The 19,850-nt window shown below is 45.0% G+C and overlaps 1 protein-coding gene across 1 annotated transcript in view; it reads left to right on the forward strand.

Annotated features, from left to right (window-relative positions):
* LOC135063450 (zinc finger protein 474-like) overlaps nt 1–9,647 on the forward strand; it is a 41,024-nt gene extending 31,377 nt beyond the window's left edge. Inside the window, exon 4 of the mRNA XM_063964209.1 lies at nt 9,338–9,647. Coding sequence (XP_063820279.1) covers nt 9,338–9,489 — 152 coding nt within the window. The 3' untranslated portion in view covers nt 9,490–9,647. The remainder of the gene's footprint in view (nt 1–9,337) is intronic.
* The last annotated feature ends 10,203 nt before the right edge of the window (nt 9,648–19,850 follow it).

Below are 19,850 nucleotides of genomic sequence, written 5' to 3' on the forward strand. Positions count from 1 at the left end.
ATCAGAACCTTGCACAACGTTGAAATCATTCTCCACTGCACTTGAGACAGGTGCATTCCACCTCCTATATCGTGCTCAATTGTATAGGCTTGAATGGCCTTTTGCTGCTCCTCCAACCTCTGAAGCATATAGAGGGTTGAATTCCACCTCGTTACCACTTCTTGCTTCAGATGATGGCAGGGCAGGTTCAGTAGTTTTTGGTGGTGCTCCAGTCTTCTGTACGTGGTGCCTGTACGCCGAAAGTGTCCCGCAATTTTTCTGGCCACCGACAGCATCTCTTGCACGCCCCTGTCGTTTTTTAAAAAATTCTGCACCACCAAATTCAAGGTATGTGCAAAACATGGGACGTGCTGGAATTTGCCCATATTTAATGCACACACAATATTGCTGGCGTTGTCCGATGCCACAAATCCACAGGAGAGTCCAATTGGGGTAAGCCATTCCGCGATGATCTTCCTCAGTTGCCGTAAGAGGTTTTCAGCTGTGTGCGTATTCTGGAAAGCGGTGATACAAAGCGTAGCCTGCCTAGGAAAGAGTTGGCGTTTGCGAGATGCTGCTACTGGTGCCGCCGCTGCTGTTCTTGCGGCGGGAGTCCATACATCTACCCAGTGGGCTGTCACAGTCATATAGTCCTGACCCTGCCCTGCTCCACTTGTCCACATGTCCGTGGTTAAGTGGACATTGGGTACAACTGCATTTTTTAGGACACTGGTGAGTCTTTTTCTGACGTCCGTGTACATTCTCGGTATCGCCTGCCTAGAGAAGTGGAACCTAGATGGTATTTGGTAACGGGGGCACACTGCCTCAATAAATTGTCTAGTTCCCTGTGAACTAACGGCGGATACCGGACGCACGTCTAACACCAACATAGTTGTCAAGGACTCAGTTATCCGCTTTGCAGTAGGATGACTGCTGTGATATTTCATCTTCCTCGCAAAGGACTGTTGAACAGTCAATTGCTTACTGGAAGTAGTACAAGTGGGCTTACGACTTCCCCTCTGGGATGACCATCGACTCCCAGCGGCAACAACAGCAGCGCCAGCAGCAGTAGGCGTTACACGCAAGGATGCATCGGAGGAATCCCAGGCAGGAGAGGACTCGTCAGAATTGCCAGTGACATGGCCTGCAGGACTATTGGCATTCCTGGGGAAGGAGGAAATTGACACTGAGGGAGTTGGTGGGGTGGTTTGCGTGAGCTTGGTTACAAGAGGAAGGGATTTACTGGTCAGTGGACTGCTTCCGCTGTCACCCAAAGTTTTTGAACTTGTCACTGACTTATTATGAATGCGCTGCAGGTGACGTATAAGGGAGGATGTTCCGAGGTGGTTAACGTCCTTACCCCTACTTATTACAGCTTGACAAAGGGAACACACGGCTTGACACCTGTTGTCCGCATTTCTGGTGAAATACCTCCACACCGAAGAGCTGATTTTTTTGGTATTTTCACCTGGCATGTCAACGGCCATATTCCTCCCACGGACAACAGGTGTCTCCCCGGGTGCCTGACTTAAACAAACCACCTCACCATCAGAATCCTCCTGGTCAATTTCCTCCCCAGCGCCAGCAACACCCATATCCTCCTCATCCTGGTGTACTTCAACACTGACATCTTCAATCTGACTATCAGGAACTGGACTGCGGGTGCTCCTTCCAGCACTTGCAGGGGGCGTGCAAGTGGTGGAAGGCGCATGCTCTTCACGTCCAGTGTTGGGAAGGTCAGGCATTGCAACCGACACAATTGGACTCTCCTTGTGGATTTGGGATTTCGAAGAATGCACAGTTCTTTGCTGTGCTGCTTTTGCCAGCTTGAGTCTTTTCATTTTTCTAGCGAGAGGCTGAGTGCTTCCATCCTCATGTGAAGCTGAACCACTAGCCATGAACATAGGCCAGGGCCTCAGCCGTTCCTTGCCACTCCGTGTGGTAAATGGCATATTGGCAAGTTTACGCTTCTCCTCCGACAATTTTATTTTAGGTTTTGGAGTCCTTTTTTTACTGATATTTGGTGTTTTGGATTTGACATGCTCTGTACTATGACATTGGGCATCGGCCTTGGCAGACGACGTTGCTGGCATTTCATCGTCTCGGCCATGACTAGTGGCAGCAGCTTCAGCACGAGGTGGAAGTGGATCTTGATCTTTCCCTAATTTTGGAACATCAACATTTTTGTCCTCCATATTTTAATAGGCACAACTAAAAGGCACCTCAGGTAAACAATGGAGATGGATGGATTGGATACTAGTATACAATTATGGACGGGCTGCCGAGTGCCGACACAGAGGTAGCCACAGCCGTGAACTACCGCACTGTACTGTGTCTGCTGCTAATATATAGACTGGTTGATAAAGAGATAGTATACTCGTAACTAGTATGTATGTATAAAGAAAGAAAAAAAAACCACGGTTAGGTGGTATATACAATTATGGACGGGCTGCCGAGTGCCGACACAGAGGTAGCCACAGCCGTGAACTACCGCACTGTACTGTGTCTGCTGCTAATATATAGACTGGTTGATAAAGAGATAGTATACTCGTAACTAGTATGTATGTATAAAGAAAGAAAAAAAAACCACGGTTAGGTGGTATATACAATTATGGACGGGCTGCCGAGTGCCGACACAGAGGTAGCCACAGCCGTGAACTACCGCACTGTACTGTGTCTGCTGCTAATATATAGACTGGTTGATAAAGAGATAGTGTACTCGTAACTAGTATGTATGTATAAAGAAAGAAAAAAAAACCACGGTTAGGTGGTATATACAATTATGGACGGGCTGCCGAGTGCCGACACAGAGGTAGCCACAGCCGTGAACTACCGCACTGTACTGTGTCTGCTGCTAATATAGACTGGTTGATAAAGAGATAGTATACTCGTAACTAGTATGTATGTATAAAGAAAGAAAAAAAAACCACGGTTAGGTGGTATATACAATTATGGACGGGCTGCCGAGTGCCGACACAGAGGTAGCCACAGCCGTGAACTACCGCACTGTACTGTGTCTGCTGCTAATATATAGACTGGTTGATAAAGAGATAGTATACTCGTAACTAGTATGTATGTATAAAGAAAGAAAAAAAAACCACGGTTAGGTGGTATATACAATTATGGACGGGCTGCCGAGTGCCGACACAGAGGTAGCCACAGCCGTGAACTACCGCACTGTACTGTGTCTGCTGCTAATATAGACTGGTTGATAAAGAGATAGTATACTCGTAACTAGTATGTATGTATAAAGAAAGAAAAAAAAACCACGGTTAGGTGGTATATACAATTATGGACGGGCTGCCGAGTGCCGACACAGAGGTAGCCACAGCCGTGAACTACCGCACTGTACTGTGTCTGCTGCTAATATATAGACTGGTTGATAAAGAGATAGTATACTCGTAACTAGTATGTATGTATAAAGAAAGAAAAAAAAACCACGGTTAGGTGGTATATACAATTATGGACGGGCTGCCGAGTGCCGACACAGAGGTAGCCACAGCCGTGAACTACCGCACTGTACTGTGTCTGCTGCTAATATAGACTGGTTGATAAAGAGATAGTATACTCGTAACTAGTATGTATGTATAAAGAAAGAAAAAAAAACCACGGTTAGGTGGTATATACAATTATGGACGGGCTGCCGAGTGCCGACACAGAGGTAGCCACAGCCGTGAACTACCGCACTGTACTGTGTCTGCTGCTAATATAGACTGGTTGATAAAGAGATAGTATACTACTAATATTATATATACTGGTGGTCAGGTCACTGGTCACTAGTCACACTGGCAGTGGCACTCCTGCAGCAAAAGTGTGCACTGTTTAATTTTAATATAATATTATGTACTCCTGGCTCCTGCTATAACCTATAACTGGCACTGCAGTAGTGCTCCCCAGTCTCCCCCACAATTATAAGCTGTGTGAGCTGAGCAGTCAGACAGATATATAATATATATAGATGATGCAGCACACTGGCCTGAGCCTGAGCAGTGCACACAGATATGGTATGTGACTGACTGAGTCACTGTGTGTATCGCTTTTTTCAGGCAGAGAACGGATATATTAAATAAACTGCACTGTGTGTCTGGTGGTCACTCACTATATAATATATTATGTACTCCTGGCTCCTGCTATAACCTATAACTGGCACTGCAGTAGTGCTCCCCAGTCTCCCCCACAATTATAAGCTGTGTGAGCTGAGCAGTCAGACAGATATATATAATATTATATATAGATATTATGATAATAGATGATGCAGCACACTGGCCTGAGCCTGAGCAGTGCACACAGATATGGTATGTGACTGAGTCACTGTGTGCTGTGTATCGCTTTTTTCAGGCAGAGAACGGATTATAAATAAAACTGGTGGTCACTATCAGCAAAACTCTGCACTGTACTGAGTACTCCTAATGCTCCCCAAAATTAGTAAATCAAGTGTCTCTCTAATCTATTCTAAACGGAGAGGACGCCAGCCACGTCCTCTCCCTATCAATCTCAATGCACGTGTGAAAATGGCGGCGACGCGCGGCTCCTTATATAGAATCCGAGTCTCGCGATAGAATCCGAGCCTCGCGAGAATCCGACAGCGTCATGATGACGTTCGGGCGCGCTCGGGTTAACCGAGCAAGGCGGGAAGATCCGAGTCGCTCGGACCCGTGAAAAAAACCATGAAGTTCTGGCGGGTTCGGATTCAGAGAAACCGAACCCGCTCATCTCTAATGATCACCCAGCAATGTTGGCCAAGGGTCAGGAGGGTGTGAGAGCAAAGACATATTTTGATTGAATTATATAAATATATATTTCATTAATGTACTTAAATTGTAGCAAATAGCAATGTTTTCCTTTTTTTTTTTATGTCAGTGTGTACTCTGTGTATGTACATGGTGAAAGCAACTAATAATATAATAATCTAAATTCTGTAAGGGGCACCAAGCCCGGCGACAGGGGGGGTCAAAGGGGACACCTATCCCGGGCCCCGACGTTCTGAGGGGCCCCAGGGTCCAGCGGCAGCATGGCATGGATTTAAATTATTACATAGATCACTGCATCGCGCCGGCAGCGGCCCTGCCCTCTGTATAGCTAAAACTTCCTAGTGGCAAACGCCCCACTGCCCACCCCCAGCCCACCCCCAGGTCAGCTGTCCAGCACTCCGGCAGCCAGTCCCCATGTGCACTGATGTCACGACACTGCGTCTTCCTCCCCTCCTCTCCTACCCGCTTGCCCTGTCTGCTGTGAGGAGCAGCCAAGCAGGAGTGGGACTGCGACTAGGAAGACTGCCAGCCCAGCACGCAGACACACTGAGATAGGCTGGCTGGCAGCTTGTTGTGGGGACCCGGAGCCTGGTCTAGATAGCGGTGCGGTAGCTGTGTGTTGATGGTAAGTGTGCGTCCTCTGTTCTCCAGGAGTTTGGGGATTTGTGTTTGGTTGCATGTCAGATCAGTGAAGAAGTCTGTGGTGGCTGGTGCAGCTCAGCACAGACAGTGCAAGACTGCCTGGCCATTACAGTGAGTGTCAAATATTTTTCAATACATTTATTGGCACAGACAGGGAGGAATGTGTGGGTGTGAGGTCAAGGGGGGTTGGGTGGGGGGCCTGCAGAAATATCAGTGTACCGGGCCCCAAGATTTCTGTTGCCGGCCCTGAGGGGCACTGGCAAAGTGTTCTTTGCAATATATTTCATAATGTATGCAGCATACTAAAGTTGTCATTTGCAAACTTGCTTCAAGATCCAGTGCAGCTCAAAGCTTCTGCCCAATTACCAATACCGTTTATATTTGTAAATTCCAAAATTATCCTGTTATTTTTGTATAGTGTATCCTCTTTTGGGTGAACAATTTAGATGTTCCCTGACACTTTCTTTTACTATTAAATTGCCTTTTTGGTTACAAGCAAGGGCAAAAGTTGTAAACTTATATTTTACAAATATGAATACTGAAAGTTCAAACTATTTAAGCCAGCTCAAAATTTGATTGAAATAGACAATTTCAGCAAATCCAAAGTTTGGTCAAAACAAAGTAAATTATCTATTTTATTTTATTCTATTTTTTTTTTTTTAAGCAGAAGACTAAGCTGCAAGGCCAAATAGGGGCTTCCATTGTAATGCTCATGTGTGACCTGGTAATATCAGGTCATTATCCCTCTGAGAGGCTCCCTGCACTGGTCTGGTGAGTGGTAAGAGTACTCTTACCACTACCTGCCACTATTACTAGGGTATAGAGCATCACTCAGCTATTCTGGCAATTTTTTATTATTACTAGGCTGAAAAAATATTTTGTAGATGATTGGACTACCATATTGTGTATATTTTATAACTGCTAAACTGTTAACTTGGTTGGAAATTAAAGTTTAAAGTTGGCACTTATAGCTCGCTGTTTAAATACATTATAACAAACTAAAAAATTCATATGCGAGCCTGTTCAAATATGTTCAAGATTAACTGGCTACACTACAGTATACAGTATAGTATTTTAATGTTTCTGGTTTACATTGAACTTGTGACAATTACTGTATTTTACTGTAAACTGAATTTGAAATTTGAATCCACCATTCTCATGGAAAACTTCAATTTGTTTGAATCAGCTTAAACAGTGTCAAACCTGTTCATTTTACTCAAATTTACCTCAATTTTAAATTTTATGTAAAGTTCAATAATTTATTGAACATTTTAAAGTTTTTCACTGGTTCAAAGAACCGGTTCAAGACCTACATTTATGATTACATTAAAAATATAGGGCAATTACCATTTTTTTATGAGAAGTAAAAATCTCAAAGATCAATTATAAAAGAAAATCACACTAAAATGTGAAATGTAATGTCCAGAGCCCCTTGAATGCTATTTTTATGCCGATGCTAATTTGTTTTTTTATTGTTTGTGACTTTGTTGAATTTACTTAAATTAGTATTTTGAATGTAAACAAGACCGACATTATTGGGTAATGGTTTAGTAAGTTGTTTTGACTAAACTCACATGGTATATTATACAGAAAATTATTGTGGAAAAGTTTTGCACTCAAAGCAAAAATCAGATCCTGAAAACAATGTTTGTTGTTACATCAAGTTTTGGAATATGAATTACATTAAAACTGGGCTGAATATATATCCTTACTGTGCCAGCAGAGGCATTGTAGCATGTAAAAAATGCATGGAGCCTTATTGAAATTAATAGCGTCTGCTCTTCTTATGCTGAGAAATGAAAAATAATTTCAAATTGAACAAAAAAGCATTTCATTGTCTTTTGTGCCAGGAAAAATTTGTTAGCCGTATAAAAAAAATAAACTGCATAAACAAGAGGTTAGTTCAAACAGGGGATGTGGAGAATTCATGCACAATTCATTTTTCTTTATATTTTATATTGTTCTATACAGTATTTCCATTCAGAAAATTAGACTAAATTATAAAAATGCCCCATGGAAAATCCAAAAGATATATTCTATTTGAAAACAAAAGGAGACCTGCAGCATGATAATGGGCAGTATTTAATTGATTATCAAGCCCAATCTCCCATCTACAGTAACGGGAGATCGAAATATTCAATTGTATGTCGTTTTCAAGCTGATCTTGCCCATAGAGGTTGGGTTTAAGTGTATAAAGCAGCTAAAACTGACCAAATTGGTAACTTTTCACCATTTCAGCTTGCCACTTACGGAGGGTATAGTGGAAAAAGATAAAAAAGGGCCCTTTTTTCTCTTTTTCCACTATACTTACCATAGCTGTAGTTGGCAGCACCCCCTAAATGAATGATATTTATCAATAACGCAATTGGGGTCTTTCTCTTGGAGCTTCGGTTCCGAGTCTTTATTTAAGAAATTGTGTGTGTGCAGATACAATATCGTTCACTTACTGAGGGTGCAAGCTAAAATGTAGACACCATCAGCCATCGCGCTTGAACAGAGCTAAAATTGAAAAGCTTCATTTTGGTTCCATCTAGTGGATGCCGGCAGAAAAACAATTTAATTCTGCCCAATGTGCACTGGCTTAATAAATGTCCAGAAAAAGATACTCTATTCAATATGCTACAACCAGGGCCATAACTGGAGGTGTGCGACTAGTGCTGCCAGACAGAGAGCAGGGCTCAGTGGGTAGCACCGTTGCCATCACATAATCCTTGGTTCTGGCTAGCAGTCACCCAGCCAGTAACGCTGCAGCAGTGCCACCCTTACAATCAATTGGACAATACGGGCAGACAGCTTGCCACTTATAACCCTTTCAGGCCGCCACCACTGAACATGGGTTATTGGCACATGAGCGCGCATAACCAGTGTTCATGTGCAGTCTGAAAGGTGCAAGGTTTGAAGTACCGGCCGGTATTTCAACCCTGGCTGTGAGCAGGGTTGAACACGTGTTCAAACCAGCTCACTGTGCGGTGTGAATGGGAGCCTGGTCAATGCAACCTGCTTCCCGTTCACAATCTGTGTACAGGTGGCGCTTGGAGATCATGTGATCTCCAAGCACCGCCCCCACTGCGTCACCGCTGGCATCACCAACCCTGTAATATGCCGGGCTGCAGTCAGCGGCGGCAGGGCGCACATTGGGTGCTCCCATGTGCGACCTGCCTCAGGCGGTCTGAAAGGGGTAAAATACTGCTGCATGGAGTGTATTCTAGACAATCCATGCACTGCTGCACTGGTCCTGCCCTCAGTGCACAACATCATGACATAATGCGCAAGGGGGGGTGGGGTCTGTACAGTATGCCCATGAAACACTTTAGCTACGTGTGAATGCCCAGTTGTTGCCCAGTTACACAAACTCAGCTGGAGATGTGGCTGAGATGTGCACCTTCCAAAATTGCCGGTAGTTGCTCACTGTTGCCTATGCTTGGCTAGCATAGGAGCAGGCACAAAATAGCACAATCCGTCAGCAAAAGGGGCTTGCGTATGAATGAAACAAACCCTGAGCCTCTATCATTTTTCTTAAGGACAGACTCTCAGACCTAAGAAACCCTACCATACTCTGCTAGACATGAGGAAATGCAAGAATCATGGAACAATAACATATATATCAGTATATTCATGTGATAACTATATTTTTAATTTCTACTTTGCAATATATTTATACATTAAACTTTTCAATTTATTTCCTTGCAGTACTTAATCAGAGTACTAGTACAATCCATAAGGAAAATGAGTGGAAAATATTCATATGATCAGATAAACAATGCGTAGCTAATTGTTCTGTTATGTTCCGTCAGGATAAGGCATAATGTTTTTTAATTCCACTCCTGAGACAATAACCAGAACATCTTGTACAAGCACAATGACTTGGTTAATTTAGCTCATGCTAAATCTACAGGTATTTCCTGAAAATGTTTTCCTACTTACTTAACCAAAATGAAAACTGATATTCTGTCTTTTTTTTCCAGCAAAAGGCTCCTACGATCTTGTTGCTTTAAATGAGGCTGCCTGGCAGAGTGCCCAGAGCCAACTGGTTGCATGCAATATCTGTGGACGTACCTTCCTGCCAGACAGACTTCTTGTCCACCAGCGGTCCTGTAAAGTGAAGAAAACAAAGTAGTGCGAGTCACAGTCCCGTCTAATAATGTAATACAGGACTTGAGGGAACTGTAAAATCTCTGCACAGTAAGTGTGCCTTCAGGATAACGCATTACATTGTTATATTGGCAATGACGTGATTACCATTGGTTACCATATTAAATGCTGAGAAAATTCTGATACTGTGTAAAGGCTACATTATTTTTGAGTGTGTTAAAATCATTATATTTTTAATAAAGATATTAATTTTCATGTCTGGAGCAACTATGGTATTTCAAATTGCGGCACCACAGTGCGTTCTGGACAGGCAGAAATCCAGTGAAGATCGTCAGCTGTTTTCAGGTAACAGGTGTCTATTTGGGATGCAGTCACTGTACCGGCTGTCTATTCAATGTTATACTATTCTGTCAAAGAGTTACTATCAGAGTAAATAACAACTATTAATACAGTTACTCTGTTATGGGCAGTTGTAATGGGAAAACATGGAAGGCTTTTAAAATTTTAACAACATCAGAAATGGCCAAACACAGGCTATAAAAGATCACTGAAAGCAAGCAATGTTTTATCCACTGACATCCCTCCCTCACCTAGTGCAAAAACCCTTTGATCACTTGCACTCTGTCAGGCTGATGCCAAGTTGGATATACTGTACACAGTTTTATAAATAATTATTTTTTTAACTTGCTCATATTAAATGGGTATTAACACAACACTATGTCCACTCTCCATCTGTAGCATCTGTGCTGAGGAGGGCATGTCATTGCCATCTTGTGGGTGCGGTTACACCTAAATGGCACCGCCAGACCCCCAGAGGGGCTTTCTCCCTCTCTCTATACCTCTATACTTCTGGATTAAAACAAATAAACTTACACCCAAACGGGGTATAAGAATTTTTTTTAATAGTTGTTTTTCAATTAAAAATGTTAGATTTAAATAATAAATATCCAGTAATATAGGGGTCTATTTATGTACAACACACACTAAATGAAAATCTGTATCACCACTCATTGTAGCAATATAGATTTTAGTAGTGCCGCTGTTTTCCAATCAGGGGCTACAACATGAACCCTGCACATCAATACAGCACAAATACATAAACATAGAAACATAGAATTTGACAGCAGATAAGAACCATTCTAGTCTGCCCCTTTTTTTATCCTTTAGACAATCTCAAGCCTTTTTGAACCTTAATTCTTTGTAAGGATATTCATATACCTATCCCAAGCATGTTTAAATTAGAGATGTGCACCGGAAATTTTTCGGGTTTTGTGTTTCGGTTTTGGGTTCGGTTCCGCGGCCGTGTTTTGGGTTCGAACGCGTTTTGGCAAAACCTCACCGAATTTTTTTTGTCGGATTCGGGTGTGTTTTGGATTCGGGTGTTTTTTTCAAAAAACCCTAAAAAACAGCTTAAATCATAGAATTTGGGGGTCATTTTGATCCCAAAGTATTATTAACCTCAATAACCATAATTTCCACTCATTTTCAGTCTATTCTGAACACCTCACACCTCACAATATTATTTTTAGTCCTAAAATTTGCACCGAGGTCGCTGGATGACTAAGCTCAGCGACCCAAGTGGCCGACACAAACACCTGGCCCATCTAGGAGTGGCACTGCAGTGTCACGCAGGATGGCCCTTCCAAAAAACACTCCCCAAACAGCACATGACGCAAAGAAAAAAAGAGGCGCAATGAGGTAGCTGTGTGACTAAGCTCAGCGACCCAAGTGGCCGACACAAACACCTGGCCCATCTAGGAGTGGCACTGCAGTGTCAGGCAGGATGGCCCTTCCAAAAAATACTCCCCAAACAGCACATGACGCAAAGAAGAAAAAAAAGAGGCGCAATGAGGTAGCTGTGTGAGTAAGCTAAGCGACCCTAGTGGCCGACACAAACACCTGGCCCATCTAGGAGTGGCACTGCAGTGTCACGCAGGATGGCCCTTCCAAAAAACACTCCCCAAACAGCACATGACGCAAAGAAAAAAAGAGGCGCAATGAGGTAGCTGTGTGAGTAAGCTCAGCGACCCTAGTGGCCGACACAAACACCTGGCCCATCTAGGAGTGGCACTGCAGTGTCAGGCAGGATGGCCCTTCCAAAAAATACTCCCCAAACAGCACATGACGCAAAGAAAAAAAGAGGCGCAATGAGGTAGCTGTGTGACTAAGCTCAGCGACCCAAGTGGCCGACACAAACACCTGGCCCATCTAGGAGTGGCACTGCAGTGTCACGCAGGATGGCCCTTCCAAAAAACACTCCCCAAACAGCACATGACGCAAAGAAAAAAAGAGGCGCAATGAGGTAGCTGTGTGACTAAGCTCAGCGACCCAAGTGGCCGACACAAACACCTGGCCCATCTAGGAGTGTCACTGCAGTGTCAGGCAGGATGGCCCTTCCAAAAAACACTCCCCAAACAGCACATGACGCAAAGAAAAAAAGAGGCGCAATGAGGTAGCTGTGTGACTAAGCTCAGCGACCCTAGTGGCCGACACAAACACCTGGCCCATCTAGGAGTGTCACTGCAGTGTCAGGCAGGCTGGCCCTTCCAAAAAACACTCCCCAAACAGCACATGACGCAAAGAAAAATGAAAGAAAAAAGAGGTGCAAGATGGAATTGTCCTTGGGCCCTCCCACCCACCCTTATGTTGTATAAACAGGACATGCACACTTTAACCAACCCATCATTTCAGTGACAGGGTCTGCCACACGACTGTGACTGAAATGACGGGTTGGTTTGGACCCCCACCAAAAAAGAAGCAATTAATTTCTCCTTGCACAAACTGGCTCTACAGAGGCAAGATGTCCACCTCATCATCATCCTCCGATTCATCACCGTGTACATCCCCCTCCTCACAGATTATCAATTCGTCCCCACTGGAATCCACCATCTCAGCTCCCTGTGTACTTTGTGGAGGCACTTGCTGCTGGTCAATGTCTCCACGGAGGAATTGATTATAATTCATTTTAATGAACATCATCTTCTCCACATTTTCTGGAAGTAACCTCGTACGCCGATTGCTGACAAGGTGAGCGGCGGCACTAAACACTCTTTCGGAGTACACACTTGTGGGAGGGCAACTTAGGTAGAATAAAGCCAGTTTGTGCAAGGGCCTCCAAATTGCCTCTTTTTCCTGCCAGTATACGTACGGACTGTCTGACGCACCTACTTGGATGCGGTCACTCATATAATCCTCCACCATTCTTTCAATGGGGAGAGAATCATATGCAGTGACAGTAGACGACATGTCCGTAATCGTTGGCAGGTCCTTCAGTCCGGACCAGATGTCAGCATCAGCAGTCGCTCCAGACTGCCCTGCATCACCGCCAGCGGGTGGGCTCGGAATTCTGAGCCTTTTCCTCGCACCCCCAGTTGCGGGAGAATGTGAAGGAGGAGATGTTGACAGGTTGCGTTCCGCTTGACTTGACAATTTTCTCACCAGCAGTTCTTTGAACCCCTGCAGACTTGTGTCTGCCGGAAAGAGAGATACAACGTAGGTTTTAAATCTAAGATCGAGCACGGTGGCCAAAATGTAGTGCTCTGATTTCAACAGATTGACCACCCGTGAATCCTTGTTAAGCGAATTAAGGGCTCCATCCACAAGTCCCACATGCCTAGCGGAATCGCTCTGTGTTAGCTCCTCCTTCAATGTCTCCAGCTTCTTCTGCAAAAGCCTGATGAGGGGAATGACCTGACTCAGGCTGGCAGTGTCTGAACTGACTTCACGTGTGGCAAGTTCAAATTAAGGTTGCAGAACCTTGCACAACGTTGAAATCATTCTCCACTGCGATTGAGACAGGTGCATTCCACCTCCTATATCGTGCTCAGTTGTATAGGCTTGAATGGCCTTTTGCTGCTCCTCCAACCTCTGAAGCATATAGAGGGTTGAATTCCACCTCGTTACCACTTCTTGCTTCAGATGATGGCAGGGCAGGTTCAGGCGTTTTTGGTGTTGCTCCAGTCTTCTGTACGTGGTGCCTGTACGCCGAAAGTGTCCCGCAATTCTTCTGGCCACCGACAGCATCTCTTGCACGCCCCTCTCGTTTTTTAAATAATTCTGCACCACCAAATTCAAGGTATGTGCAAAACATGGGACGTGCTGGAATTTGCCCATATTTAATGCACACACAATATTGCTGGCGTTGTCCGATGCCACAAATCCACAGGAGAGTCCAATTGGGGTAAGCCATTCTGCGATGATCTTCCTCAGTTGCCATAAGAGGTTTTTAGCTGTGTGCGTATTCTGGAAAGCGGTGATACAAAGCGTAGCCTGCCTAGGAAAGAGTTGGCGTTTGCGAGATGCTGCTACTGGTGCCGCCGCTGCTGTTCTTGCGGCGGGAGTCCATACATCTACCCAGTGGGCTGTCACAGTCATATAGTCCTCAGTCTGCCCTGCTCCACTTGTCCACATGTCCGTGGTTAAGTGGACATTGGGTACAACTGCATTTTTTAGGACACTGGTGAGTCTTTTTCTGAGGTCTGTGTACATTTTCGGTATCGCCTGCCTAGAGAAATGGAACCTAGATGGTATTTGGTACCGGGGACACAGTACCTCAAACAAGTCTATAGTTGGCTCTGCAGTAATGATGGATACCGGAACCACGGTTCTCACCGCCCAGGATGCCAAGGCCTCAGTTATCCGCTTTGCAGCAGGATGACTGCTGTGATATTTCATCTTCCTCGCAAAGGACTGTTGGACAGTCAATTGCTTGGTGGAAGTAGTAAAAGTGGTCTTACGACTTCCCCTCTGGGATGACCATCGACTCCCAGCAGCAACAACAGCAGCGCCAGCAGCAGTAGGCGTTACACGCAAGGATGCATCGGAGGAATCCCAGGCAGGAAAGGACTCGTCAGAATTGCCAGTGACATGGCCTGCAGGACTATTGGCATTCCTGGGGAAGGAGGAAATTGACACTGAGGGAGTTGGTGGGGTGGTTTGCGTGAGCTTGGTTACAAGAGGAAGGGATTTACTGGTCAGTGGACTGCTTCCGCTGTCGCCCAAAGTTTTTGAACTTGTCACTGACTTATGATGAATGCGCTGCAGGTGACGTATAAGGGAGGATGTTCCGAGGTGGTTAACGTCCTTACCCCTACTTATTACAGCTTGACAAAGGCAACACACGGCTTGACAAATGTTGTCCGCATTTCTGTTGAAATACTTCCACACCGAAGAGCTGATTTTTTTGGTATTTTCACCAGGCATGTCAATGGCCATATTCCTCCCACGGACAACAGGTGTCTCCCCGGGTGCCTGACTTAAACAAACCACCTCACCATCAGAATCCTCCTGGTCAATTTCCTCCCCAGCGCCAGCAACACCCATATCCTCCTCATCCTGGTGTACTTCAACACTGACATCTTCAATCTGACTATCAGGAACTGGACTGCGGGTGCTCCTTCCAGCACTTGCAGGGGGCGTGCAAATGGTGGAAGGCGCATGCTCTTCACGTCCAGTGTTGGGAAGGTCAGGCATCGCAACCGACACAATTGGACTCTCCTTGTGGATTTGTGATTTCGAAGAACCCACAGTTCTTTGCTGTGCTTTTGCCAGCTTAAGTCTTTTCATTTTTCTAGCGAGAGGCTGAGTGCTTCCATCCTCATGTGAAGCTGAACCACTAGCCATGAACATAGGCCAGGGCCTCAGCCGTTCCTTGCCACTCCGTGTGGTAAATGGCATATTGGCAAGTTTACGCTTCTCCTCCGACGATTTTATTTTAGATTTTTGAGTCCTTTTTTTACTGATATTTGGTGTTTTGGATTTTACATGCTCTGTACTATGACATTGGGCATCGGCCTTGGCAGACGACGTTGATGGCATTTCATCGTCTCGGCCATGACTAGTGGCAGCAACTTCAGCACGAGGTGGAAGTGGATCTTGATCTTTCCCTATTTTTGGAACCTCAACATTTTTGTTCTCCATATTTTAATAGGCACAACTAAAAGGCACCTCAGGTAAACAATGGAGATGGATGGATACTAGTATACTTATGGATGACGAGCGACTGCCGACACAGAGGTAGCTACAGCCGTGGACTACCGTACTGCGTCTGCTAGTATAGACGGGATGATAATGATATAAAAAATATATATATATATCACTACTGCAGGACAGGTATATATTGTATAATGACGGACCTGCTGGACACTGTCAGCACTGCAGACTCCTAAACTACTAGTATGAAGAAGATAGAAAAAAAAAAAAAACACCACAGGTAGGTATACAATTATGGACGAGCGACTGCCGACACAGAGGTAGCTACAGCCGTGGACTACCGTACTGCGTCTGCTAGTATAGACTGGATGATAATGATATAAAAAATATATATATATCACTACTGCAGGACAGGTATATATTGTATAATGACGGACCTGCTGGACACTGTCAGCACTGCAGACTCCTAAACTACTAGTATGAAGAAGATAGAAAAAAAAAAAAAACACCACAGGTAGGTATACAATTATGGACGAGCGACTGCCGACACAGAGGTAGCTACAGCCGTGGACTACCGTACTGCGTCTGCTAGTATAGACTGGATGATAATGATATAAAAAATATATATATATCACTACTGCAGGACAGGTATATATTGTATAATGACGGACCTGCTGGACACTGTCAGCACTGCAGACTCCTAAACTACTAGTATGAAGAAGATAGAAAAAAACAAACCACCACAGGTAGGTATACAATTATGGACGAGCGACTGCCGACACAGAGGTAGCTACAGCCGTGGACTACCGTACTGCGTCTGCTAGTATAGACTGGATGATAATGATATAAAAAATATATATATATCACTACTGCAGGACAGGTATATATTGTATAATGACGGACCTGCTGGACACTGTCAGCACTGCAGACTCCTAAACTACTAGTATGAAGAAGATAGAAAAAAAAAAACCACCACAGGTAGGTATACAATTATGGACGAGCGACTGCCGACACAGAGGTAGCTACAGCCGTGGACTACCGTACTGCGTCTGCTAGTATAGACTGGATGATAATGATATAAAATATATATATATATCACTACTGCAGGACAGGTATATATTGTATAATGACGGACCTGCTGGACACTGTCAGCACTGCAGACTCCTAAACTACTAGTATGAAGAAGATAGAAAAAAAAAAACCACCACAGGTAGGTATACAATTATGGACGAGCGACTGCCGACACAGAGGTAGCTACAGCTGTGGACTACCGTACTGCGTCTGCTAGTATAGACTGGATGATAATGATATAAAATATATATATATATCACTACTGCAGGACAGGTATATATTGTATAATGACGGACCTGCTGGACACTGTCAGCACTGCAGACTCCTAAACTACTAGTATGAAGAAGATAGAAATATAATGAATGACGGACCTGCTGGACACTGTCAGCAGAATGCGTTTATAGAATAAAAAAAAAAACCACCACACGAGTGTTTAACTTTTTCAGGCAGACAATATACTGGTGGTCACTGCTGGTCAGTCACACTGGCACTCTGGCAGCAAAAGTGTGCACTGTTAAATATGTACTCCTGCTATAACTGCTCCCCAGTCTCCCCCACAATTAAGCTGTGTGAGCAGTGAGCACTACTCAGCACAGTCAGAATTACATAGATGATATTATCATGCAGCACACTGAGGCTGAGCACAGATATGGTATGTGACTGTGTATCGGTTTTTTTCAGGCAGAGAACGGATTATATTAAATAATAAATAAAACTGGTGGTCACCACTAGTATAACTATCAGCAAAACTCTGCACTCTCTGAGTACTCCTAATGCTCCAGTAAATCAAGTGTCTCACTCTCTATCTAAACGGAGAGGACGCCAGCCACGTCCTCTCCCTATCAATCTCAATGCACGTGTGAAAATGGCGGCGACGCGCGGCTCCTTATATAGAATCCGAGTCTCGCGATAGAATACGAGCCTCGCGAGAATCCGACAGCGGGATGATGACGTTCGGGCGCGCTCGGGTTAGCCGAGCAAGGCGGGAAGATCCGAGTCTGCCTCGGACCCGTGTAAAAAGCGTGAAGTTCGGGGGGGTTCGGATTCCGGGGAACCGAAACCACTCATCTCTAGTTTAAATTGCTCTACAGTCTACCACATCTGATTGGAGGCTATTCCACTTATCCACAACCCTTTCTGTGAAGTCATTTTTCCTTAAATTTCCCCTGAACCTCCCTCCCTCCAGTTTCAGTGTACATAATAAAGGTACACCAGTTTATTGGCAGTAGAAGTACAGAGACCACAAGAAAAATCAAAGGGGGGGACTGCGGAATGCAGGTAATACTCCATATAATACAAATATTGAACCCCAGAAAGGCGTGCAATGGTTAAGGGGGTGTAACCCCTTGCGACGGTGTGAAGGGCACGTAGGGCACGATGAAGCACCTAGTATAATAATAAGAATTTACTTACCGATAATTCTATTTCTCGTAGTCCGTAGTGGATGCTGGGAACTCCGTAAGGACCATGGGGAATAGCGGCTCCGCAGGAGACTGGGCACAAAAGTAAAAGCTTTAGAACTACCTGGTGTGCACTGGCTCCTCCCCCTATGACCCTCCTCCAAGCCTCAGTTAGGATACTGTGCCCGGACGAGCGTACACAATAAGGAAGGATTTTGAATCCCGGGTAAGACTCATACCAGCCACACCAATCACACCGTACAACCTGTGATCTGAACCCAGTTAACAGAATGATAAGAGAGAAGCCTCTGAAAAGATGGCTCACAACAATAATAACCCGATTTTTGTAACAATAACTATGTACAAGTATTGCAGACAATCCGCACTTGGGATGGGCGCCCAGCATCCACTACGGACTACGAGAAATAGAATTATCGGTAAGTAAATTCTTATTTTCTCTGACGTCCTAGTGGATGCTGGGAACTCCGTAAGGACCATGGGGATTATACCAAAGCTCCCAAACGGGCGGGAGAGTGCGGATGACTCTGCAGCACCGAATGAGAGAACTCCAGGTCCTCCTCAGCCAGGGTATCAAATTTGTAGAATTTAGCAAACGTGTTTGCCCCTGACCAAGTAGCTGCTCGGCAAAGTTGTAAAGCAGAGACCCCTCGGGCAGCCGCCCAAGATGAGCCCACCTTCCTTGTGAAATGGGCTTTTACAGATTTTGGCTGTGGCAGGCCTGCCACAGAATGTGCAAGCTGAATTGTACTACAAATCCAACGAGCAATAGTCTGCTTAGAAGCAGGAGCACCCAGCTTGTTGGGTGCATACAGGATAAACAGCGAGTCAGATTTTCTGACTCCAGCCGTCCTGGAAACATATATTTTCAGGGCCCTGACTACGTCCAGCAACTTGGAGTCCTCCAAGTCCCTAGTAGCCGCAGGTACCACAATAGGCTGGTTCAAGTGAAACGCTGAAACCACCTTAGGGGGAAATTGAGGACGAGTCCTCAATTCCGCCCTGTCTGAATGGAAGATCAGATAAGGGCTTTTACAGGATAAAGCCCGCCAATTCTGACACGCGCCTGGCCGAGGCCAGGGCCAACAACATGACCACTTTCCATGTGAGATATTTTAACTCCACAGATTCAAGTGGTTCAAACCAATGTGACTTTAGGAACCCCAAAACTACATTGAGATCCCAAGGTGCCACTGGAGGCACAAAAGGAGGCTGTATATGCAGTACCCCTTTTACAAACGTCTGAACTTCAGGAACTGAAGCTAGTTCTTTCTGGAAGAAAATTGACAGGGCCGAAATTTGAACCTTAATGGACCCCAATTTTAGGCCCATAGACACTCCTGTTTACAGGAAATGCAGGAATCGACCTAGTTGAAAATTCCTCCATCGGGGCCTTACTGGCCTCGCACCCCGCAACATATTTTCGCCAAATGCGGTGATAATGCTTTGCGGTTACATCCTTCCTGGCTTGATCAGGGTAGGGATGACTTCATCCGGAATGCCTTTTTCCTTCAGGATCCGGCGTTCAACCGACCTGCCGTCAAACGCAGCCGCGGTAAGTCTTGGAATAGACAGGGTCCTTGCTGGAGCAGGTCCCTTCTTAGAGGTAGAGGCCACGGGTCCTCCGTGAGCATCTCTTGAAGTTCCGGGTACCAAGTCCTTCTTGGCCAATCCGGAGCCACGAGTATAGTTCTTACTCCCCTCCGTCTTATAATTCCCAGTACTTTTGGTATGAGAGGAAGAGGAGGGAACACATACACTGACTGGTACACCCACGGTGTTACCAGAGCGTCCACAGCTATTGCCTGAGGGTCCCTTGACCTGGCGCAATATCTGTCCAATTTTTTGTTTAAGCGAGACGCCATCATGTCCACCTTTGGTTTTTCCCAATGGTTTACAATCATGTGGAAGACTTCTGGGTGAAGTCCCCACTCTTCCGGGTGGAGGTCGTGCCTGCTGAGGAAGT

Source organism: Pseudophryne corroboree, chromosome 1, assembly GCF_028390025.1.
Source record: "Pseudophryne corroboree isolate aPseCor3 chromosome 1, aPseCor3.hap2, whole genome shotgun sequence".
In the NCBI taxonomy this organism is placed as follows: Eukaryota; Metazoa; Chordata; class Amphibia; order Anura; family Myobatrachidae; genus Pseudophryne; species Pseudophryne corroboree.